The sequence below is a fragment of the Cetorhinus maximus genome, chromosome 8 (assembly GCF_964194155.1).
Source record: "Cetorhinus maximus chromosome 8, sCetMax3.hap1.1, whole genome shotgun sequence".
Lineage (NCBI taxonomy): Eukaryota > Metazoa > Chordata > Chondrichthyes > Lamniformes > Cetorhinidae > Cetorhinus > Cetorhinus maximus.
This window is the reverse complement of record NC_135886.1, coordinates 35,962,933-35,984,674: the sequence shown is the minus strand read 5'-3', so window position 1 is coordinate 35,984,674 and position 21,742 is coordinate 35,962,933. Positions and strand designations below refer to the sequence as shown.

At 46.0% G+C, this 21,742-nt stretch overlaps 1 protein-coding gene across 5 annotated transcripts in view; it reads left to right on the top strand.

Annotated features, from left to right (window-relative positions):
* Nucleotides 1-21,742, top strand: part of LOC144683557 (uncharacterized) — a 107,668-nt gene that overhangs the window by 26,472 nt on the left and 59,454 nt on the right. For all 5 annotated transcript variants that reach the window (XM_078546689.1, XM_078546688.1, XM_078546687.1 and 2 more), the window contains exons 2-3: nucleotides 4,031-4,156; nucleotides 9,622-9,913. In XM_078546689.1, the coding sequence (XP_078402815.1) occupies nucleotides 4,031-4,156; nucleotides 9,622-9,913 (418 nt within the window). The remainder of the gene's footprint in view (nucleotides 1-4,030; nucleotides 4,157-9,621; nucleotides 9,914-21,742) is intronic.

The following is a 21,742-nucleotide window of genomic DNA, read 5'->3' as shown; positions in this document are numbered from 1 at the left end:
TACCCACAATAGCGGGAAAACACAAGGGTGTAGAACACGTCCTGATAAATGTGATATGCAGAAGTCGGGATTAAGCGTCAGGGCCTTGCTCACATCGCGGGTATCCCAAGAGCAGAAGATGCTGGAGCCTGACAGCCACTGGGCCCTGGAGGAACACATGCATCACATGCTGGGTGGATTCTCATGGACATGGCTTCACCGCAAAGCAGCTCACGGAGTTTGGAAAGTCACCATTGAGGGTCTGCTTCAAGACATCAGTGTCTGGGCCATGGTGTGCTTTGGTTGATCGTCGGGGGTGGGGAGAGGAAGGCCCAGTTGTGACTGGGAGAGTAAGGTGTACCAGGGCGGTTGGGAGAGGAAGGTCTAGGTTTGGTTGGGAGAGGAAAGTGTACCAGGTGGGGTGAGATAGGGAGTCGGGGAACCATGATGCGGGGGGGGAGCGATGGTGCTAGGGGAAGGTGAGTTTAGGAGGGGAGGATTGATGGTGTCATGGGGGTGGTGAGGTTGGCGAGGAGAATTATGGTGTCAGGGGAGTGAGGCTGCAAGAAGGGGGAGGAGCTGTAATGGGGGAGAATGTGACCACTGGGGAAGTAGGTGTAAGGGGGAATAGGTGTAAGGGAAGGAGTTCGGAGGGGGGAAGGAGTACAGGTGGAGGAAGGAGTTTGGAGGTGGCAGGACTTCAGGGGGAGGAAGGAGCCTGGGGGAAGGAAGGAGTTTGGTGGTGTCAGGAGTCTTGGGGGGGTTGGGGGAAAGGAACCTTGGGGAAGGAAGGAGTCCTTGGTGGGGGGGGGAAGGAGTTCACAGCGGGGAAGGAATAAGGGTGGAGGAAGGAGTAAGGGGTGGGAATGTCCAGGTGATGTCCCAAGGGAGGGGTCTTTGGAGTTGATGACTGCCACCTGGGGGGATAAATGAGGGTGGATGTGATGGAGGGAATGGTGAGAATGAGAGAGGGCAGAGTGATCCGGTAGGGTGGGAGGGTGAGGGCACATTGGTAGCAGTAAAAGGTATGGCGAGGGTAGCTGGTGGGAACTTGGAGGCAGACACGGACCCTGGGGGTGGGAAGCAGGAGATCACGGAGGTCAATGTGGGTGCGGGTGGGATTCTCAGGAAGATAGGGAAAATACACATTCACCTGGACACCCTGGAAAGAAAAGTGTCCTGGTTGGTGGGTGACAGTGGGGAGGTGGAAGGGGATGCCGGGGCGTCGACAGTGATGGGGGAAAGGAAATGGGTGACTGGGGGAGGGGAAAGTTAAGGGGGCACTAAACACATACTTCCCCAGTACCATGCTTCTAAAATCAAAAGTGAAAGGAGCTTTGTGTTGGACGGGCACAGGTGCTGCATGGGAGTGTGATCAGTGGCTGAGCGGAGATGCAGGTCAGCTCAGGTGGCCACCTGAAAGAGAACCCCAGCAGGCAGCATTGAAAGCGCTCAGGACAGTGAGATGAGTGTGATACGGGAAGGATCCGAAGTGCATGAGAGAGTGCTTGCATGAGGCTCCGAAAGGCCCTGGCACACACACACTTCTCCCTCCAGAATCATCTATGGGCTGGCTACATGCAGCTGAACTGCTGGTTGGGGGTGGGGGGAATGCAGTGGGAGGACTCGCGAAATGAGTGAAAGTGAATATATTTTCAGATTATAAAGTGACAAAATGTGTTTGCCCATGCAACCATTTGTGATCAGAAATTCTTAAGTTTTCTAGGCCTACCACTTCTAGGTACTGCCCTGACATCCATAGCAGGGGCGGAGGCAGCCAGTGCAATGGTTGGCCCTGTTGTCTCTGATGACTTCAGTGTGTGTCTTCTGGAGAGCCGAGGACTTGAGGGCAAGCTGCTCCCTCTGTGGTGACAGGGGGCGAGGTTGAGGGGTCATAGGAAAAGGGGACTCGGAGGCAGAGGACAGCCTCTGAGATTCCTGAGCGGATGGCCCCGGCCTGACTCCTTGAGGGGAAGGAGCACCTGGAGATACGTCGAGGTGCCCCATTGCCCTCTTGTGTTGCCATTGCAGGAACTCACCCACGGCTGCCACGATGGAGTGCAGGTCTGCGTGCATCTCCGCATTCTGCTGACCAGTATCTCCATGGCATCTGCCATCTTTCCCATCTTTCCCATGGAGAACTCCACACATGCACATGTGGGCACCGCTTCATCAGAGAGCAGGCGGACAAACTCCTCTGACTCATGTGCTAATCTGCTGAGGGTTTCCAACAGCTCTGTGTGATGTTTCCCTGCCTTCTGCTGACTCCACGATGAGTTGGAAGGCCAAATCCAGAGGCTCGTCATCTGACTCGGACCTCACAGTAGTCCACAGCTGGAGAGCTCGGCTGACCCTCCGTCCTGCTGCAGACACGTGTCCATGCGGTGACCACCAGATTGTGAACCTGAGCCTACTCTAGACCTAGGTCCCTCCGAGGTGTGTCTCTGTGCTGGTGGAGGGTGTGGGTAAGCACTGTGATGGGTCTTTTAGACTGCTTATTTCCTGCTCTTCAGTGGAGGAGGTGTCCTCTTGGCAAAGGGGGGGACCTGGATGGAGCTGAGGGACTGGCAGGTTGAGTGTATCTGTCACTTGGCAGAGCTCCCTGTGAACCAAAGTAGAGATAATTAGTGCATTGCAGCAGAGTCAAAAGCAGGAGAGAGAGCACTCACAGTTGCGTTGGAAGAGGGATGATGTGGGGCAGGATTCTCAGGTGGGTGTTCGCTGCCGACCTCACCATGGCCGCAGGCACGGTCCATGACCTCACCAGTCAGCGTGATGGCACACTCTTCAAAGTAAGTGAGGAGCATAATGTGGGCCACTCTACCCCTGGTTTGGGACCTCTCCTTGCTGTTGTAAGCCAGCTTCTCCTGCATGAAGACGGATGGAGAGAGTGTGAGCAGGACACATGGCACTGCATGGAATGTTTATGTGGTGTGCGGAGATATTGACGGGATGAAGATGCGAGCTTGAGAGGATATGAGCCTGATGGAGATGTGAGGGTGTGTGTGAGAGTAAATGCTGTTGTCCCTTGAGGTGTGAGATCCCTATGGATGTGTGATGGGTTTGTGAGTGTGTGAGTTGAGAGTGATGAGAACGGTGGCTTATCCTGGTGGAACGGATGTGACCATTCATCCTCTTTTGGCAATAGGTGGCTGTCCTCCTTTGGAGGGCATTGGCACTAACCATCGCTGCCACCACCTCCCTGCTGGATTGGTGAGCTTGCTTGCTGGCCTTCACCAAGTGTCGGGGTAGAGCACTTCTTGGCGGGTCTCCACTGTGTCCAGTAGGCACTCGAGGGAGGTGTCGCTAAAGCTGGGGGCAGCACATTTGCTCCCTTTGGCAGCCATCAGTTTGCAGTAGCTTCCTGTCCCTGAAGAGTTCTGGCTCTTTGCATGGGCGGTCTTTAAATATGGCACCCAGTTTACTGAAAGCCTGATGTGATAGCGGGGCGGGTAAATGAGAGGATACCCTGCCAGCAACCCAGCATATCTCCCAGGAATGCAGGATTAATGAGGTGGGATTGGGGCGATACAACGTGAAAAGCTGCCATTGTGGCCAGCCGGTAAGACGTCCTTTTTCCCACCTGCTACTGAAATTAGTGCAAATTTGGGATGATTCCACCTGGTATGTCCCCCTGAACCACAGGAGCAGGCAATGGTGACCCTCAGAGTAATATATAATCTAAAGGACAATGCCTGTAATAACATGGCACCCTTTCAACTCTACACAAGAAGTGACAGCATGGTTTATGGTTGATGCACTCAAGTAAAACTTGAACCCGTATCCTTTTGATTTGGAGGCGTGAGTGCCAATGACTAAACTCAGCTTTTTGAGAACCCAGGTCACCATCTTTAATGTTGACAGAATGAGACTAAGTTTTTGTTCCTGCGTGGGCTCTTTCTTAAGCCACACACAGTAGAGGGGCGAAAACAAAAGGCTCACTGCTCTAGCTTACTACAATTGACCCTGAAGCTACTCTGTGAAAGGCGAGGCTGGGGTATTTCGTAATAACAGCATAAAGTGTATAAACTGGTTATTGTATATTTTCCAGTCTGGCAATGCAGAGATCAATGGAGGATGATGAGGAATTTGAGAAAGCTCGTCGGCGCCGGAGCCGAATAAGTAATCCATCGTCAGATAATGACATTGCCGAAGAACAATATACATTTGAAAACAGGTACAAATATCATAATTAACCAGTCTTACAAAGGAAACATATGGGCCAGGATTTTCCGGCCCCACCGCAGCGTGTCTCCCCCCGGAGGATGCGGCGAGCCTCTTAAATCTCCATTCAGTTTGGAGATACGTGGGATACTTGCCTTTATTTGCCGAGGCATGGAATATAAGAGCAGAAAGCTTATGCTGGAACTGTATAAAACGCTGGTTAGGCCACAGCTGGAGTATTGCGTGCGGTTCTGGAATCCGCATTGTAGGAAGGATGTGATTGCACTAGAGAGAGTGCAGAGGAGATTCACCAGGATGTTGCCTGGACTGGAGAGTTTTAGTTGTGAGGAGATTGAGGGGGGTTATGATTGAGGTGTATAAAATTATGAGGGGCATAGATAGGGTAGACAGGAAGGAACTTTTCCCCTTGGTGGGGGGATCAATAATCAGGGGGGATGGATTTGAGGTAAGGCGCAAGGGGTTTAGAGGGGATGTGAGGAAGAAATTTTTCACCCAGAGGGTGGTGGGAATCTGGGACTCACTGCCTGAAAGGGTGGTAGGGACAGAAATCCTCATAATATTTAAGAAGTATTTGGGTGTACACTTGCGATGCCATGGCATACAAGGCTATGGTCCTAGTGCTGGAAAATGGGATTAGAATAGTTAGGTACTTGTTTGACCGGTGCAGACTCGATGGGCCGAAGGGCCTTTTTCTGTGCTGTAGACCTCTATGACTCTGTGACGCTATGAGTTTGGCTGAGCCATAATATCCCGCCGGGCGGGAGGGGCCATAAAGTGCTGGCCATGAATTACTTTGATTTGGTTGTCAATAGTGTGGAACATAAGAAGCAAAATACAGTGGTAATAGGGGATTCCATAATGAGGGGAATAGACAGACACTTTTGCAGCCACAGCTGACAATCTTGAATGGCATGATGTCTCCTAGGTGCCAGAGTAAGGAATGCAATAGAGTGGGTGAGAAAAATTTTGAAGACAGAAGGGGATCAGCCAAGAGTAATGGTTAATGTTGGAACCAATAACATTGGAAGAATCAAAATTGGAGCCCTACAAAGGAAGTGTCAGTAAATAGCAGAGAGACTAGGGAACACAACATTGAGGCCTGGATTTTTGCAGAATCGCAACAACTCTGGAGCGATTTAAAAATGGAAGGTGGGACCCAATTCCAGGATTCCGGTCCACATTCCTGGCATCCTAACTTTCGCTGATGTGGGATGAGGGTACAGAAGCACCTGCATTCCTGACCTGGCTGGCTCCATTGCGGGGTAGGCACCTCCTTGCCACCTGCAATTTTCATGGAGTCAGACGAGCTTCTGGATGACTCATGGTTCACAGTTCCTCAGAGGAGCAGTGAACCACAGTTGGATTCGGGAACCTTTTGAAAGGCAAGCTCAAAAGATCTTACTCTTCCATGCCACCTCCAAGCCAACCCATGCTAACCCAAGCCCCACACCCACACCCACACCCAGCACCCATGGCCTCTCATACACTTCATGCCAACTCACGTCCTCTCATCCAATCCCATAGTCCCTTATGTCCCCCATGCAAAATCATGTTCTCACACACATTCCATGGATCCTCATACCCTCCATGCCACTTCATGCCAACTTCTGGCCTTTCCATGTCCATTCAGCCAGTATGCACTATGTACAGAACCAGTGAACCATATAGTAACAATTGCATGTGTAGAAGGCTTAGAATAAAATAATGTTCATAAATCTTCTTTTGAAAAAAGATTGCTTTTCCTACAGCCCTAAGAAAGTGCCATTCAGACAGAACATTAAAATATTGCTGAAAAAGGAGACATGCTTTTGAAGTTTTTCGACTTGCACTCATCAGGACAGATGCAAGAATTGCAAATTTCAAAGGGAGCAACAATTTATACTGCATGAGAAAGGATTGGCAAGTTGACTCTGATTGATCAAGGCGTTGCCATGGAGAATGCACCACAGAACAACTGTCCCCCATGTTTTAGTTCAATTTTAAAAAGGCACAATGCCTGGGCATGTTGTTTTTCCTGCAGAGGACAGGTCCCTGCGAATGAGTAAATGTAGTTTCTAGCAAGCCTAAGTGTGCGATATTATGAGCCTGACTGATAGTTTAAAATTGGTTGTTAACGTAATTCTTAGCACACTCAGGATTGTTCAGCAAGTGCTGTACAATCACAGAATCACATCTAACATTACATTTAATCAGCCAAACAGGACCCTTTTCTCATGCAGTATAAATTGTTGCTCAATTTGAAACTTGACCATATTGTGTCTGCCCTGATGAATGCTAGATGAAAGGCTTTGACAGAACATCCCTTTTTCCAGCAATACTCAAGTTCCGTGCTACCAGGAGATCATTAAAGTATCAATAACAGAAGCTTCAAAAACTTCTCGTAATTTTGTGCAAATAAACATTGAGACATTGACTAAAGAGACCACAGAAAGAACAATTTATTATAGTCACTTAAAGATGTCAATCAGACAAAGCCAACAGTACCTTATAGCTATCAAAATAAAATTCCCGCTGAGAAAATCATTTTATGTGTCTGGGTTTTCAGCCAAACATGCATAATGAGGACAGGTATAAGAACTCTTTCTGTAGAACCTGATGGCTCCATGCTTGGCTGGGATAAACTGTTCCCATTAGTGGAAGGATCAAGAATCAGGGGGCATTTAAGTTAATTGGCAAAGAAGCAATGGTGGCATGAGAAAAAACATATTCACACAGTGTGTGGTCAGGATCAGAATGCACTGCCTAAGGGTATGGCAGAGGTGGGATTAAACTGAGACTTTCAAAAGGGAAATGGATCATTATCGGAAAAAGAAAGAAAAGTGCAGGATTATGGGGAAAAAGCAGGGGAGTGACACTAGATGATTTACTCCTTCAGAGGGCCAGAACAAGAAAGAGCAGAATCTCTGACCCATGTTTTGGTTGTTTGAGTAGATATTCACCCTAGTTGCATCTTGAACTTTTGGGCCCAAAGATTCTTTCAAATTTTACAGAATTATGAATGAAACAAAAAACACAATCACATGCAAATCCTTTCACAATACAGCATGTAACTATCCAAACTGAAAAATAGAGAAAAGACAGGCAATAAAACCAGCTAACAAGATAAACAACAACTTGCTTTTATATACTTTTTAGCATAGAAAAGCTTTGAAAGATGCTCCAGAGGAAACTGAAAAATGACCCCAGAAAAATGGCATGGATGGTAGATGAGTGGCAAGTCTGTGGTAGTTCATCCCCTCAGTTTTTAGTTCATAAAATGACACCTTGTAGAAAGGTTTGCAAGAAGTGGTATTGTACACCTTCCCTGGAAACTTTAATACATAAAGCGCATGTAAATGTGATCCTGACATTCTTCCACAAAACTTCATCAAGTGGGTTCCTTTGTATTACTTGCCAAGGTAGGTAGATTTCTTGTAACCATTTCTTGCCGTTTCATCGGTTACCCTGCCGTGCTTTTTTCTTCGATTCCTCATGCCATCAGTGTCCCCAAACCTTGGTAAATTTAATTTCTTTAAATGAAAAGTCAGAGTGAGGGGTTAAGACTCATGGTGCAGAATGAAAAATGGAAGATAAATCATGAAGTTATAATGAGGGGATGCCAAAGTTAGATTTTGAAAGTTCATATAAAGAAGGAAAGACTGAAGTAGGCAAGAAGTTCCAATTTGCAGGGCCTGGGAAAGAACAAGTTAGAGTAGAATACTGGGATAAATTTTGATTTCACCGTAGTTACATAGAGCAGAACATTTGGAGTTTAGAAGGAGCAGGAAAGAAGAATCAACAGCAGGAGTAAATTAATGCATGGGCCTATGAAGCCTGTGTCCAGGGGCTCTCTGGAAAAACTCAATTGAATTCAGATAATCTGCATACAACCATGGGATGAAAATATTCCAGCATTTCAAAATACTGTCAGAAGTGGGTGAGGCAAAGTTTGTGTTTAATTGGATCAGCAGGCAGGCTGGAGGGATTGTACATGGTGCGGAAGGGTCCCTGAATGCTCCTAGTGCCCGGGGTAACAAGAGCTCTTCTCTGATTCAGAGATGGACTGGACATGTGACACCATGAATTAAGTAGAGAAAGGCAAGGAAGTTTGTGCCAGAAAGAGCAGTGTGAAGCTAGATGTGACAGAGCAGCTGCCAATCATATGGAAACCTTTCTCTTCTGTGATATCAGAAATATGTGAAAAGTTTTAGAAGGTCCTCTCAGATTTGGAGGCAGTTTTTAGGTATTGAATGAGCTTGGGCTTTACAGCCAGTTAAGAGATGTTTTATGTGCCCAACATCATAGTTTTTTTAATAATTATAACTGGATGATAGCGCTTCCTAAGTTTTTATGCCTTCAAATTTTATAAGCTTCTCAATCTGCTTTATCACGTCAAGTTTTTGAAGCATAGATTTTAGAAAACTTCTAATAATGGATACTTAAATCTTTATAATAAAATGACATGGTAACAACTCACTTGAAACTTTAATGGGCTATTTTCTTTTATTGTACTTTCACCTGGTTAATTATTTTCACAGTACAGTGTTTAGAGTGCTAGATATAGCCTCTCCCTGAACAAAGGCCAACACAGAGCCACTAAAACACCCTCTGTTGGTTCAATGGAAAAATGAAAACTTGGTTCAACTCCAAATTTGTACTTAGTTCTGTAATAGGTGTATGCTTGAATCTGTCAAGGGGTTGGGGTTGGGGTTGGCCTGTATCATCCAAACACACATAATCCTGGGCAACCCAGATTTATTCCTCTGTAACAACACCACTGTGGAATTCATCTGACATTACTAGATACGATGAACAGTTTGCAGCTGGCAGCCTCAGATTTATACTACAAGTCACAATCCAAACCCTTGATGGCAGAAGGCAGCTCTGCACAAAGGTGTGCTCCAATATGCTACATTTTAAATGCTTTGAATGGCTGTGCAAAATCCAGGATCCATTTTCAAACTTCTGCTTTAGGTTATAACCAATCAACTACTTACTTTCTATAATGGCATGAACACAAACACGTTACAAACACAAACAATTTAATATGAGGGTCCTGTAGGTTTGGAGATCAATTAAATTACTTGCTATGACTGTATAATTATACCTCCAACTTGTTTAAAAATTACAGTTATAAGTTTCTCATCAATGTGAATCTTCTAAGCTTTTAGCAAAAAAAAACTTTAATGTAAATTTTTACACCATTTTGATGGCATACAGGTTATTCCCTCCAGCCTGTGAAGCAACTCAAGTAGTGCAGTTTTAATTGACAGGTGATTTTTATTTCCCAGAACAAGTTAAACAATGAACAGTTGTGTAGCAAGGTTATTACAAGGTACTGTGGGGCAGGAAATGACTACTCCTGGCTTTGTGAAATCTATGATGAATTATAGTCAAGTTGGGAGGGACTGATTCACAACATAAATACCCGTAGCCCAATAAAACTGTTAAAACAATTATTTTCCATTTGTGATTAAGTGCTGTGTTTAATGAACAAGAAGAGATGTCATCTCCACACTTGGAAGATGAAGCTGCTGCATTTGCTGAAATGCTGAGAAGGAGAGAGGAGGACAAAATACAGCATCAACGTGAAACTTTACAGAGTCTGAAACTTGCAAAGTTTGCCTCTGAAACAGAAGTTGAAAAGGAAAGCAGAAGCAAGCAGGAGAATGAAAACCAGAAGCTAGAAATGAAGGAAGTGCCCACTGAGACAGAGAGGAAGAAATCAGATAAAGATTCCAGTAAGAAAATCAATGCAATCACAGTGAAGGTGGGTGGCATGCTTACCATAACTGATAAGTTATGTTGATAAAAAGAACAAAGTACATTAGCTTGAAAGCTTCCTTTGGGAGCCTTTATCTTCTGTTATTATATGATATTGATATTAAGGTGTCACTGCTTGATTAGGCAATTCCAAGAATTGAGCGATTGATAGTGCTGTTGTGTATGCAGTAAAACTGGCAAATTTTTCAGCTGAAAATTGGAAGGATGGGGGTGAATCAGCTGCAATTCCCTCTCCCAATTGGATCCTTTTTCACTGAAATGCATGTACTAGTGACAGATGAAGTAGCTTGACTATCATACCCTGTCCTGAATTTGATTGGGATTATCATGCAGCCAGCAAACTTAGCAATATGTTATGCAACATATTAACTAATAGAAAATGAGAAATATAAAAAATAAAACTCATATACAAGTTATGCAGGCCTAATTATTTATGTAGTGTCGAATCTCCTGTTTCTTGCAGTAAGTTGGATGACACCCTGTTTTAGAAGGATTGGAAGGCTACATGTATTGTATAATGCATTATTCTGCTAAATTGGACCAGGTTTAGTGAGAGTAAGGAAACAATCAGAGAAGAGGTGAAAGTCCTAAAATATGCAAGAACTCTTGAAATTGACAATGAACATAAAATAGACCATTTAGCTGTGTATGAAAAAGTGCTTCTTGATTTCAAAGAGTAGTGGAAAACACTACTGGAAAAGGTTGTGGAAGTTGAGTCAATTAAAATTTCCAAGAATGAGAATGATAGTTTTTTGTTAGATAAGGATATCAAGGGTATAGATCAAAGGGAGATACATGAAGCTGAGGTACAGATCAGTTATGATCTAATTTAACGGCAGGACAGGCTCAAGGGGTTTCGCTTCCTGTTCCTATGCAGACCAGTCTTCTTAAATTGAATGTCAAATAATGGAATCAATTATCAGGAGTAAAATTTTGTATTATCTGTATAATAACCAAATTAAGAGCAATCAACATGGATTTAATGAGAAGTTCCTACCTGATCAACTGTCTGGAGTTCTTTGAGGAAATGTGGAAAGCTTTATAAGGACCTCGACTTTCAATTTAGGCATTTTACAAACTTCCATGCCTAAGACTATGGGCAGAATCACCCCAGATTTGCACGAAGCGTGGTGGTAAGCATGAAAAATGACATTTTACCCTCCAGCCATAATGGCAAGTTTTAATGCCATATTGCCCGCTTCCCACCTCATTAATTATGCAGCCACAGGAAACACGCCGTCTCGCTGGCGGGCAGCCTCTGAATCGCCCGCCTCAACATTACCACACTGTTTCCTCACTCTGGGTGCCATATCTAAATTACAGCCGTGCACACAGTTCTCAATGCTTGCAGCCCAGGACTGCTCCAGTGAAGCCGTGGCCCTGAAAACCAAGAAGAGTTAGTGACTCATCACTGGAATGTCTTTTGGAAGCCTGCAGTGATGTCCTCCACCCCCTGCTCTGGCCGCAGGAGGTCCAGTAATCTCACCACCCCGGCTTGGGAGGCGGTTGCAGTGCTGGTGAGAGAGAGAGAGAGAGAGTTATCATAGGGTGCATAGGGTGTTGGAATCATTATTGTTTGAAATTTGCATAAATGACCTAGGTTTAGATACTCAAAGGAAACTGGTGAAATTTGCAGATAATATCAAACACAGACAGTGATTTGGAAGAAACCATTCAAAAGGAAAATAACCGTCATTCGTTTTTGTTAAAACAGAGAAGACTGAATAAATGCCAACATAGACTGGTTGGGCTAAACCTATACTTGTGCTGTACCTCCCATGTACCTATGTAACATATACTCCATGAATGATGAAATATCTAAGGATGAGGCGAAAAGGGACCTAAGAGTCTTAGTAGATCCAATGCTAAGCATCTCCAACCAATGCAGTAGCAACTAAAAACATGTTAAACGATATGCCCAAAAGATCTAATACTGGTTATTTTGTTGGTTTTCGAATGGCTGCGGAAAGGTTAGTGACTGTTTGACTGGTGCTGACATTGCTATCTATTGTCAGTATGCCTCTCACCAAAGTAATTCTCCCAATTCTTCCTTTGAAGAATTTTTCTTCTGATCTCTCCCTGTGAGTTTTCTGTCAATAGCACCAAATCATCATTAGATTGGTGCCACCACTGCCACTGGGTTATTTTGTGGCCTAAGCTATATTGGGAAGGTTTCCCTTCACTCATGAGGGACTTAGGTCTGAGTCAGGTAGGTTTCTTCAAAACTGCTTTGTTTACAATGTATACATGTAAGTACATCTCTCTTGTATGCAGACCATTCCATCTTCTTCACAGAGTCTGTAGCACATGACTGCTGATGTCACTGTTACATCATGATACACATCACAATCTCATTACCGTAACTCATGACCACAACTCTAAATCCATTATGCTACATCTCCCCTCTGGTATTTTTTAATAACCACATAAAACTATTTCTTAAACTATTTATATTAATTTTTTGAACTTCTGTAAACTTCCTGTACTGTTAGAGACTCCATCCAACACCTACTCTTCAACCCCTCCCCACCAACCCCCACACTCCCACCCCAGCCCCCTCCCCCCTGCAACCCGCAACCCCCCCCAAGTTACTGTTATAAATAATTCAAACTCCCACAATGTCCTCGGCTCTCTGGGAGGACATTGTGGATATACGTAGGCCCTCGTCTTTTCCCTAGAAGGCAACAAAATTGGTGCAGTGGAAGCACAGCTTTCCACAACTACTGGCAACCATGACATGACAGCTGAACTGTAGGGATCGTGAAATCTTTTTAATGAACAACTGATCCAAGAGAGAAGATTTTGGGACATGGACAACTGCACTCTCTTGAACAAGAAGAGGACAAACTACTATTCGCTCAAAAAACATCTGCACCCTCTTAGCACACTGGACAAAGGCCTGAGAAGATGAAGGGTCTTCAACTCCAATGAAGGATTGTACAGCTGTATCATTCACTGCTGAATTGAGGATGAAAAAGGTATTCAATATCTGAGATTTGAACAAATCTGGACGACAAGAAGAATGACGCAATTCCTGTAGACATTCCAGGATATGTACAAGATATAGCTTCATGACAACACTTTGGAAACTACTTTCACTTTCTGTAGGTAGTGGTAACATTACCACACTTGCTTTAGTGTGAGACTGCTCCGTTGTAGGCAAGAAGATGACTATGTCAGCATAAGCAGGTAAGACAACACCATCTTCAGCAATGGAATGAATCTCCAGAACTAAGTGCAGGGAAAATTATTGTGTAGGACTCTGTGGTTTTGGTGCTGAAAGGCAACAGTAGTGGCAGGATGATTTTCTGATGAGATTGAAGTGTGGGTGTCAACTTATTTTCACCCAAGCTAATAGACTCTACCATCACTCTATGGAATCAAGCATTTCGTTTTCTCTGGACAACTCACTAAGATCAGCCAGCGATATACAATGCATCTCACTGGTGGGTTCAGCGGGGCAAAGAAATGAATTCTGCTCATCCACAGCAAACACAGCTGACTCCTCAAAAAAAAAAAGAGACTTCATATGCTTCAGCAGTAGATTTAAACAGCATACTGATCTTTAGGACCTCATCTTCCAACGGATCACTCGTTGCTAATAAGGGGGAGACAATGGCATAATGGTATTATTGTTGGACTAGTAATCCAGAGACCCAGGGGAATGCTCTGGGTCCCAGGTTTGAATTCTGCCACAGCAGATGGTGGAATTTGAGTTCAGTAAAAATCTGGAATTTAAAAAATGTCTAATGATGACCATTTCAATTGTTGTTAAAAACCCATCTGTCCTAATGCCCTTTAGGGAAGGAATTCTGGTGTCTGGCCTACATGTGACTCCAGACCCACAGCAATGTGGTTGACTCTTAAATGCTCTTAAATTTGGGATGAGGAATAAATGCTTGCCTAGCCACTGAAGCCCACATCCCATGAACGATTGTAAAAAAACAATGGCTTCTTTCTCATAGCCGCCTTCTTCAGGAAAGAGTCAAACTAGGTCTAGAAGGTCCTCTTGCAGATGGTCACTGCCTGCTGCAGCGCCTTCTGCTTCTGCACCTTCTGTCCTATCTTCAGGAAGAACTGAGAGATCTACAATCTCCTCCCGGGGTCCAGTAGATACTGTCTCTGTGATGGAGAATGATTCACTGCTCAACGAATAAACCTCACAAGCTGCTGTTGAATAGAAAGTCATCTGTTCTACACCTGACTTTGGAAATTCCTCCATGAAAAGTACCCAGCTGTCCTGCAGTAGGTCTTCATCTACTGTTTCTAGAATGCCCAGTTGTACACATACATTTCCAGTGCTTTGATTGTAGACAATACAGAGGGTCTCAAGTATCTGTCACCCCTTCTGGCAAAGATGGTGGCTATCTGACATTTTACTTGAAGATTTGTACATTCTAGGCCTTGAAATTTAATGTTTGGTGACAGGATGCATACTGTTTTGAGCCACTTAAATGATCAGCCGGTATTGTAACACCAACCTATTTTGAAGTCATTTTAAAACATTTAATTTCCACAGCGACTGACCAAAAGTCTTGTTCATGGCCCTTTACTTCTTGTAGGAAATCTGAAATCTCATTTCTTTCCTTATTCCCAATTTCTTGAATTGTCCCTGTTTCAATGACATTCTTTTGCTTTCTTCCTTTAATGAAATTTTTAGATTTACAGAACTGATTGAAGTGTCCTGTCTTTCCACATTGGGAACACTGTGCTCCCCTGCTGGGCAATGTTACTTTCTGTGCTGCTTTTTAGTGCCACAGTGTAAGTACCTCAAGATGGCTGCTGCAGGGTTTTTTACCCTTTCTCCCATTTTGGTAGGCTTGTGAGTGGACATGGCTGCCACTTTTGGGCCTATCCAACTAACAGACTGGTCTGAAGCTTCAGTACCTTGCTGGATTATGCTCTCTAAATTCGGCCCGCCTAGCATATTGAACTGCTTGATCGAGCGTTAGGGTCTCTTGCTTGTAAAAAAATCGGAAAGTTTTTCATTGCAGATTCCGATGATGATGTGGTCGCGAATAAGTTCACCTTCAATACACCATACACACAATCACTGGCTAGCCTTTACGGGTCTGTAAGAAACACTTTGTTGGATTTCCCTGGCCTTTGGGATCTCTGATTGAATCATGCTTGTTCAATTATGAGGTTCCATTTTCAGCTGAAATATTCATCAAATGCTTTTAGGACAGTTTTGAGCTCTGCAGAGGTCTCTTCTACCCCCTGTATCAGGAGGACATTGCCAGCAACAGGCCCCGCTGCTTAGAGGAATGAACTAACCTGGTGCTTCTGCTCTTTGGCATGCAAACCCAATGCTGCTCGGTACCTCAGGAAGTGTTTTTTTTCCACAACACCTGACACTGGTCTCCATGTGGACCTTCAAGATTTTCGAACAGCTGTGGAAAGGGCAGTGACTGCTCGACTAGTGCTGACATCACTACCAACTCTTCAGTGTGCTTCTCACCAAGCTAAGTCTTCTGATTCTTCCTTCAAAGAATTCTTCCGATTTCTCCCTGGTAGTGTTCTGCTGATGGCATCAAATCATCATTAGATTGATGTCACCACTGCTGCTACCTTGTTTTTTGAGTTATCCCATGGCCTAATCTATACTGGGAAGGTTTCCCTCTACTCATTACTTAGATCTGACTCAGATAGGTTTCTTCAAAACTACTTTATTTTACACTATATACATAATAAGCTACTAAATAAATACACCTCCCTTTTGTGCAGACTATTCCATCTTCTCTAGAGAGTCTCTTGCGCATGACTGCTGATGTCACGGTTACATCACGATAAACAGCACTATCTCAGTACCGTAACTATTAACCCTTTCCGCTACACTAGTCAGAAGATGTGATATATAAATTGTACAGTACTCTGGTTAGACCATAGCTTGAGTCAGGTGAATTGGCATACAAAGACTTTTGGGTGGATAAGTGGATTCATGAAAGAGGAAGTTGTAAATGGTGGGACTTTACTATACTCAAGTTCCTGATAAGTCCAGAGAAAATGTCTTTGGGTTCACAAGGTTTTGGACTTAATCATATGTTGATGGCAGCAATTATTTGGTTGCTGATACACAAAGGAGACATTCAGCGCTGGAGACAGCAACGGGAAAAGCCATGACGCTGATCCCTAATGCCAAAGGTCTGAGTCATTAGGAATGAGTGGAGAAAAAAGAACTGTTCAGCTTGGAAAAGAAGCATCAGAAAGGTGATCCAGTGGAGCCTTATAAGACAGTTGAGGGAATGAAAATGGTAAACTCATGCCTGAGGTGGGCTTCCAACTGGGGCTGACATTGGAGATAAACAGCCAGAAACTTTGATTACCTCTAAACCTCTATCGAGCAGGAGAGGAAGGGAAAAGGGGTTAAAAATGAAAAGCTAATACTTAACCCAGCTTTGTTCAGTTAGCCTTTGCCTGCAGGGCCAGGTATTGTTCCTCCTCATTTGCATTTGTTGAGATGGACCAGTGCCTATTGGAAGGTCAGTTCTGCTCCCTGCACTCCTAAGGACACCCTGGAAATTATAGAGCAATGCAAAAGGCTTGGAAACCCAGTTAAACAAGTCTTTGCTCCTTTTTGAGTGATGTTTACACCCAGGGCAATAAGTATTCCTAAGGTCAAGGGTCAAGAAATTCAACCCTTTCTTGTCTATGCATTTCTGAGCGTAAATGTAATGTGCTGCATGTTTCATTTACTGCCGAAAGTCACTGCTCAGTTTCTACAACTTCCATCAAATAATTCTTCTTTAGCACAGCATGTTTTTACAATTTTGCATAGAGTTCTCAGTGGGATAGCATTTAATGGCATGATGATAACTGCTACCTTCAACATAGGATTAAGTCAAAAACCTTGCGAACCCAAAGACATTTTCTCTGGATTTGTCAGGAGCTTGAGTACAGTAAAGTCCTGTCATTGGCGCCTTCTTCTTTCGCAAATCCACTTTTCCACACAAAAGTCTTTGTACACCAGTTCACCCATTGTGGGCTGAAATGTTCACTTATTTGCGGTTTTAAACATGAGAAAATGGAAGCCACCTTTACAAAATGCCGAAAGAAACACCGTCTAAATAAAGTTTAAAAAAAGGAAGGCGTCCATGGCGTATTTCCTGCAGTGGAAAGTGCATTCTGCGTGTGCGTCGTTGGCCGTTGTTTGACCAGGGTGTTCCTTGTCTCTACGATTTAATTCCTGACCACAGTCCACCTCCACTCTCAAGTAAAGTGCTGTAAGTGTGACAAATTTTACATTTTTCTTGTTTCCCTGTTTTATCAAATAATTTCTGCAGTAAATTTCTCTTTAAATTTGTTAAAAACATAAGGCGGGATTTTCCGGCCCGCTGCCACCCGGATCATCCGGTCTCGCCGAAGGTTAATGGGCTGGAAAATCCCAGCCATAGTTTTTATTACCTTTGATCCTTTATACATGCAAAATTTTAGGGTGGCTGGAACCTATCTAAGTGACTCCCATTGTAAAGCATGTCTGTTGTTTGCGATTTCACCGTTTGCGAGGTTTCAATGGAACATAACCCTCGTGAACGGCAGGACTTTAACAAGGGAAGCCAGTAGCCTGTTCATTTCTGGTTCACGCTTATTTTATTAGCTTGCTCATTTCTTACTGCTGTATGTCTTTTTGTTTCTGTTCATGGGATCTGTACATCGCTGAGAAAGTCAGCATCAATTGTCCATCCTTAATTTCCCTTTTGAAGGTAGTGGTGACCTGCCTTCTTGAACCGCTGCAGCATGTGTGATGTAGGCTATCACCTAAGAGTGAAGGCAGATGGATTCCTCCATTGTGCCTTGCAATCTGAGAAGTGCAGTGGACATACCTTGTTGATGTTCCTGAGCTTGCCTTTGCAGCTCCAGCAACTGAGGTCTGACTGAGTCCAGAGGCTCCTCATCTGTCTCGGACTCAGCAGGTTTCTGGCCTCCAGCAGTCCTCCAAATTCTGGAGGCCTGGGAAGTCCCTGCCACCGCCTAATGTGAATCCAACAGTGCAATGTGCTCACCGAATTGTGACCCTGAGGCTACTGTAGAACTAGGTCTCACTGAGGTGTGTGATTCTGCGATGGTGGAGGGTGTGAGTAAGCACTGTGACTGGCCTTCACTAAGGATGTCATCAGGTTTTTCTCCCGAGATATCTTCGGGTCTTGAGTCAAGGACCTGGGTCGTGGACCCCTCGGCTGCACCAAGATGTGCCTGTGAAAGCAAGGAGAGATAATTAGCGCATGACAGGGGACTGCGGAACAGGGGAACTTACTCACAGCATGGTTGCCTGATGGATGTTGCTCTGCTGGATCCTCACTTGGCTGAGCACCACAGACCTCACCTTCAGCATAGGAATGGTCCAGATCATCACTGGACAGCTGGATGACTCTATTTTCAAAGTCTGTTAGGACCTTGATGTCAGGCATTCCTCCAACAATCAAGTGACCTCTCCCTTTTGTTGTGTGCCAGCTTGTCCAGCATGAATACAGATGGAGAGAATGTAAGCAAGATGCCTGCCAGGCCAGTTGAGATGGATGCCTGGCATGTGTGGGTGGGTAAGTGGTGCCATGGACAGGGTGAGGACATGATCCACAGTGCAGATAAAGGCATGTGTGAGAGAGTGAATGGTGATATTCCTTGAACTGGAAGTGAGTGAGATCCCTGTGGATGTGTGATGGATTTGTGACTGTGAATTGAGAGTGATGAGAAGAGTGATTCACCCTGGCGGAATGGAGGAGATCATTCATCCTCTTTTGGCACTGAGTGGTTGTCCTCTTTATCAGGGCATTGACGCTAACCACCACTGTCATCACCTCCCGTGCTGGATTGGTGATCTTGCTATCTGATCCTCGCCCAGAGTGGTGGTAGGGGACTTCACGTTGGGCCTCCACTGCATCCACTAGGTGCCTGAGGGAGGCGTGGCTAATTTTGGGGGCAGCATGTTTCCTCCCTTTGGCAACCATGACTTTGCAGCAGCTTCCGATCCTTTAGAGAGAGCTGGTTCTGTGCAGGAGCACCCTTTAAATATGGCGCCTGGATTACTAAAGGCCTGCACTTGCAGTGTCAGGTGGCATGAGCAGACAATATGGTGAGAAGGCCAAAAATCAGTTTCACAACATTATGAAACCATTTTGCAATCGTTCGCTCGACCCGCCGATGGTGGGCCGCGTTCCCCACAATTGGATGGGGAACCTCATTGTAATACATCAGCATATCATTATATGGCCAGCCCACTGGACTCCTCCCCCCTGCTGGATCGTCTCCCCACATCAGCAGGAAAACACGCTGCTACAGAACACGTCTTGACAACTGCAAAGTTGGGACTTAACACCAGGGCCTTGCTCACATTGCGGACAGACGAGGAGCAGAAGATGCTGGAGTCCGACAGCAACTGGACCCTGGAAGAATGTCCATGGAATGCTGGGTGGATTCTCGTGGACATTTCTCTTCCACGAAGCAGCTCACGGAAGTTGGATAGTCACCGTTGATGCTCACCACGGATGACATTCAAGGGGGTGGGAGAGGGAGGTGTAGGAGCGAGTGGGAGAGGAAGAGGTGTCAGGTGGTGTGAGGCTGGGAGTGGGGGAATGAAGGCGTCAGGGGGGTGAGCTTGGGAGGGAGGGAATGAAGGTTTTCGTATGTCAGGTTGGGAGGGGGGAAATGAAGTTGTCAGATGGCGATGTTGGGGGGGTGGGAGAGGGAGTATGGGGGGAGGAGGGGGTAGCAGGGGAGAAGATGGCAACTGAGGAGGTAGGTATACTAGGGGTGGAATATGTAAGGGATGGAGTTTGGAGGGGGCAAGGAGTGTGGAGAGGGGAAGGAGTCCAGGGGGAGGAACGGGTGCAGAGATGGGAAGGAGTTGGGAGGGGGGAGGGACTAAGGGTGGTGGAAGAAGTAAGTTCAGATGGACAACTGAAAGCGAACCCTAGAAGGCAGCATTCAAAATGCCCAGGAGACTGAAGTGAGTATGATATGGGAAGGATCCGCATGCGTGGGAGAGTGCTTGCACAAGGCTCTGAAAGGCCCTGCCACTCACACCCTTCTCCCCCCAGAATCACTCATGGGCCAGCTGCTCCCTCTGTGGTGACAGAGGACGAGGTTGAGGGGCTCACAGGCAAAGGGAACTCGGAAGGAGAAGGAGCCTCTGAGATTCCTCAGTGGATGACCCGGGGGGTGTCCAGCTGCCACTCCTCCTCTCTTTAGGCGCCGGGGTCCCCATCCTGACTCCTTGAGGGGATGGAGCACCTGGAGGGACGTAGTGGTGCCCTGTTTCCTTTCACATTGCCACTGCAGGAATTCACTCATGACTCCCAGAATGGAAGAATGGAGTGCAGGTCTGCATCACATCTCCACGTTCTGCTGGACCAGAGTCTCCATGGAATTCACCATCCTCCCATGGAAACCTTCATACGGGCACATGTGGGCATCACTTCATCAGAGAGCAGGTGGACGCACTCCTACTCGTGTGCCACTCTGCTGAGGGCTTCCAACAGCTCTGTTTGATGTTCCCACGCCCTCTGCTGACTCTCCTCGATGAGTTGGAAGGCCAAACCCAGAGGCTCGTCATCTGACTCGGACCTCACAGCCCTCAGCTGTCCCCAGCAGCCCTCCGAGTGCGGGGGAGCTCGGCTGAACTTGCCTTCTGCTGCTGCAGACATATGCCCATGCGGTGACCACCAGATTATGAATCCGAGCCTGCTCTAGATCCAGGTGCCACCGAGGTGTGTGTCTCTGCGCTGGTGGAGGGTGTGAGTAGGCGCCGTGAAGGGTCTTCCAGGCTACTTATTTCCAGCTCTTCAGTGGAGGAGGAGTCCTCTTGGCTGGAGGTGAGGGTGTGGATGGAGCTGAGGGAGTGGCTGGCTGAGGGTGTTGGTCGCTTGGCAGAGCTCCCTGTGAACCAAACTAGAGATAAGTAGTGCTTTGCAGCAGAGTCAAAAGCAGGAGAGAGAGCACTCACAGTTGCGTTGACAGAGGGATGATGTGGTACAGGATCCTTACAAAGGTGTTCACCGCCAACCGCAGGCACCGTCCATGCCCTCACTAGTCAGCATGATGGCACGCTCCTCAAAGTGAGTGAGGGGCCTAATGTGGGTCAATCCACCCCAGTCTGGGACCTCTTCCTGCTGATGTGGGCAGGCTTCTCCTGCATGAAAGCAGATGGAGAGAGTGTGAGCAGGACACATGGCACTGAATGGAATGTTTGTGTGGTGAGCGGAGATATGGACAGGTTGGGGACGTGAGCTTGAGAGGGTACGAGCCTGATGGAGATGTGAGGGCGTGTATGAGAGTTAGTGGTGTTGTCCCTTGAGGTGTGAGATCCCTGTGGATGTGTGATGGGTTTGTGAGTGTGTGAGTTGAGAGTGATGAGAAGAGTGACTTACCCTGGCGGAATGGATGAGACCATTCATCCTGTAGTGGCACTGGGTGGCTGTTCTCTTTTGCAGGGTATTGGCACTGACCACCGCTGCCACCGTCTCCCAAGCCATATTAGTGAGGTTTCTGCCCATCCTGCAGCCAGAACGGGGGTAGAGGATATCACGGTGAGCTGCCACTACATCCAAAAGGCGCTCAATGGATGCGCCGTTGAACCTGGGGGCTGCAGCCATTTTTCCTTTCTGGGCCATGTCTTCTTTGCGGCAGCCGTGGGCTGGAAACACTGAGAGGTGTGCACACGGCTGGGCGTTAAATATGGCGCCCGGCGAAATGAAGCAGCGAGGTGATGGTGTGGTGGGTGAATGAGAGCCTGCCCACCATGGAAACAGTGTGTTTCCCGGGAATGTACAATTAATGCAGCAGGTTTGGGACAATACAGCGTGAAAAGCCACCATTGCGG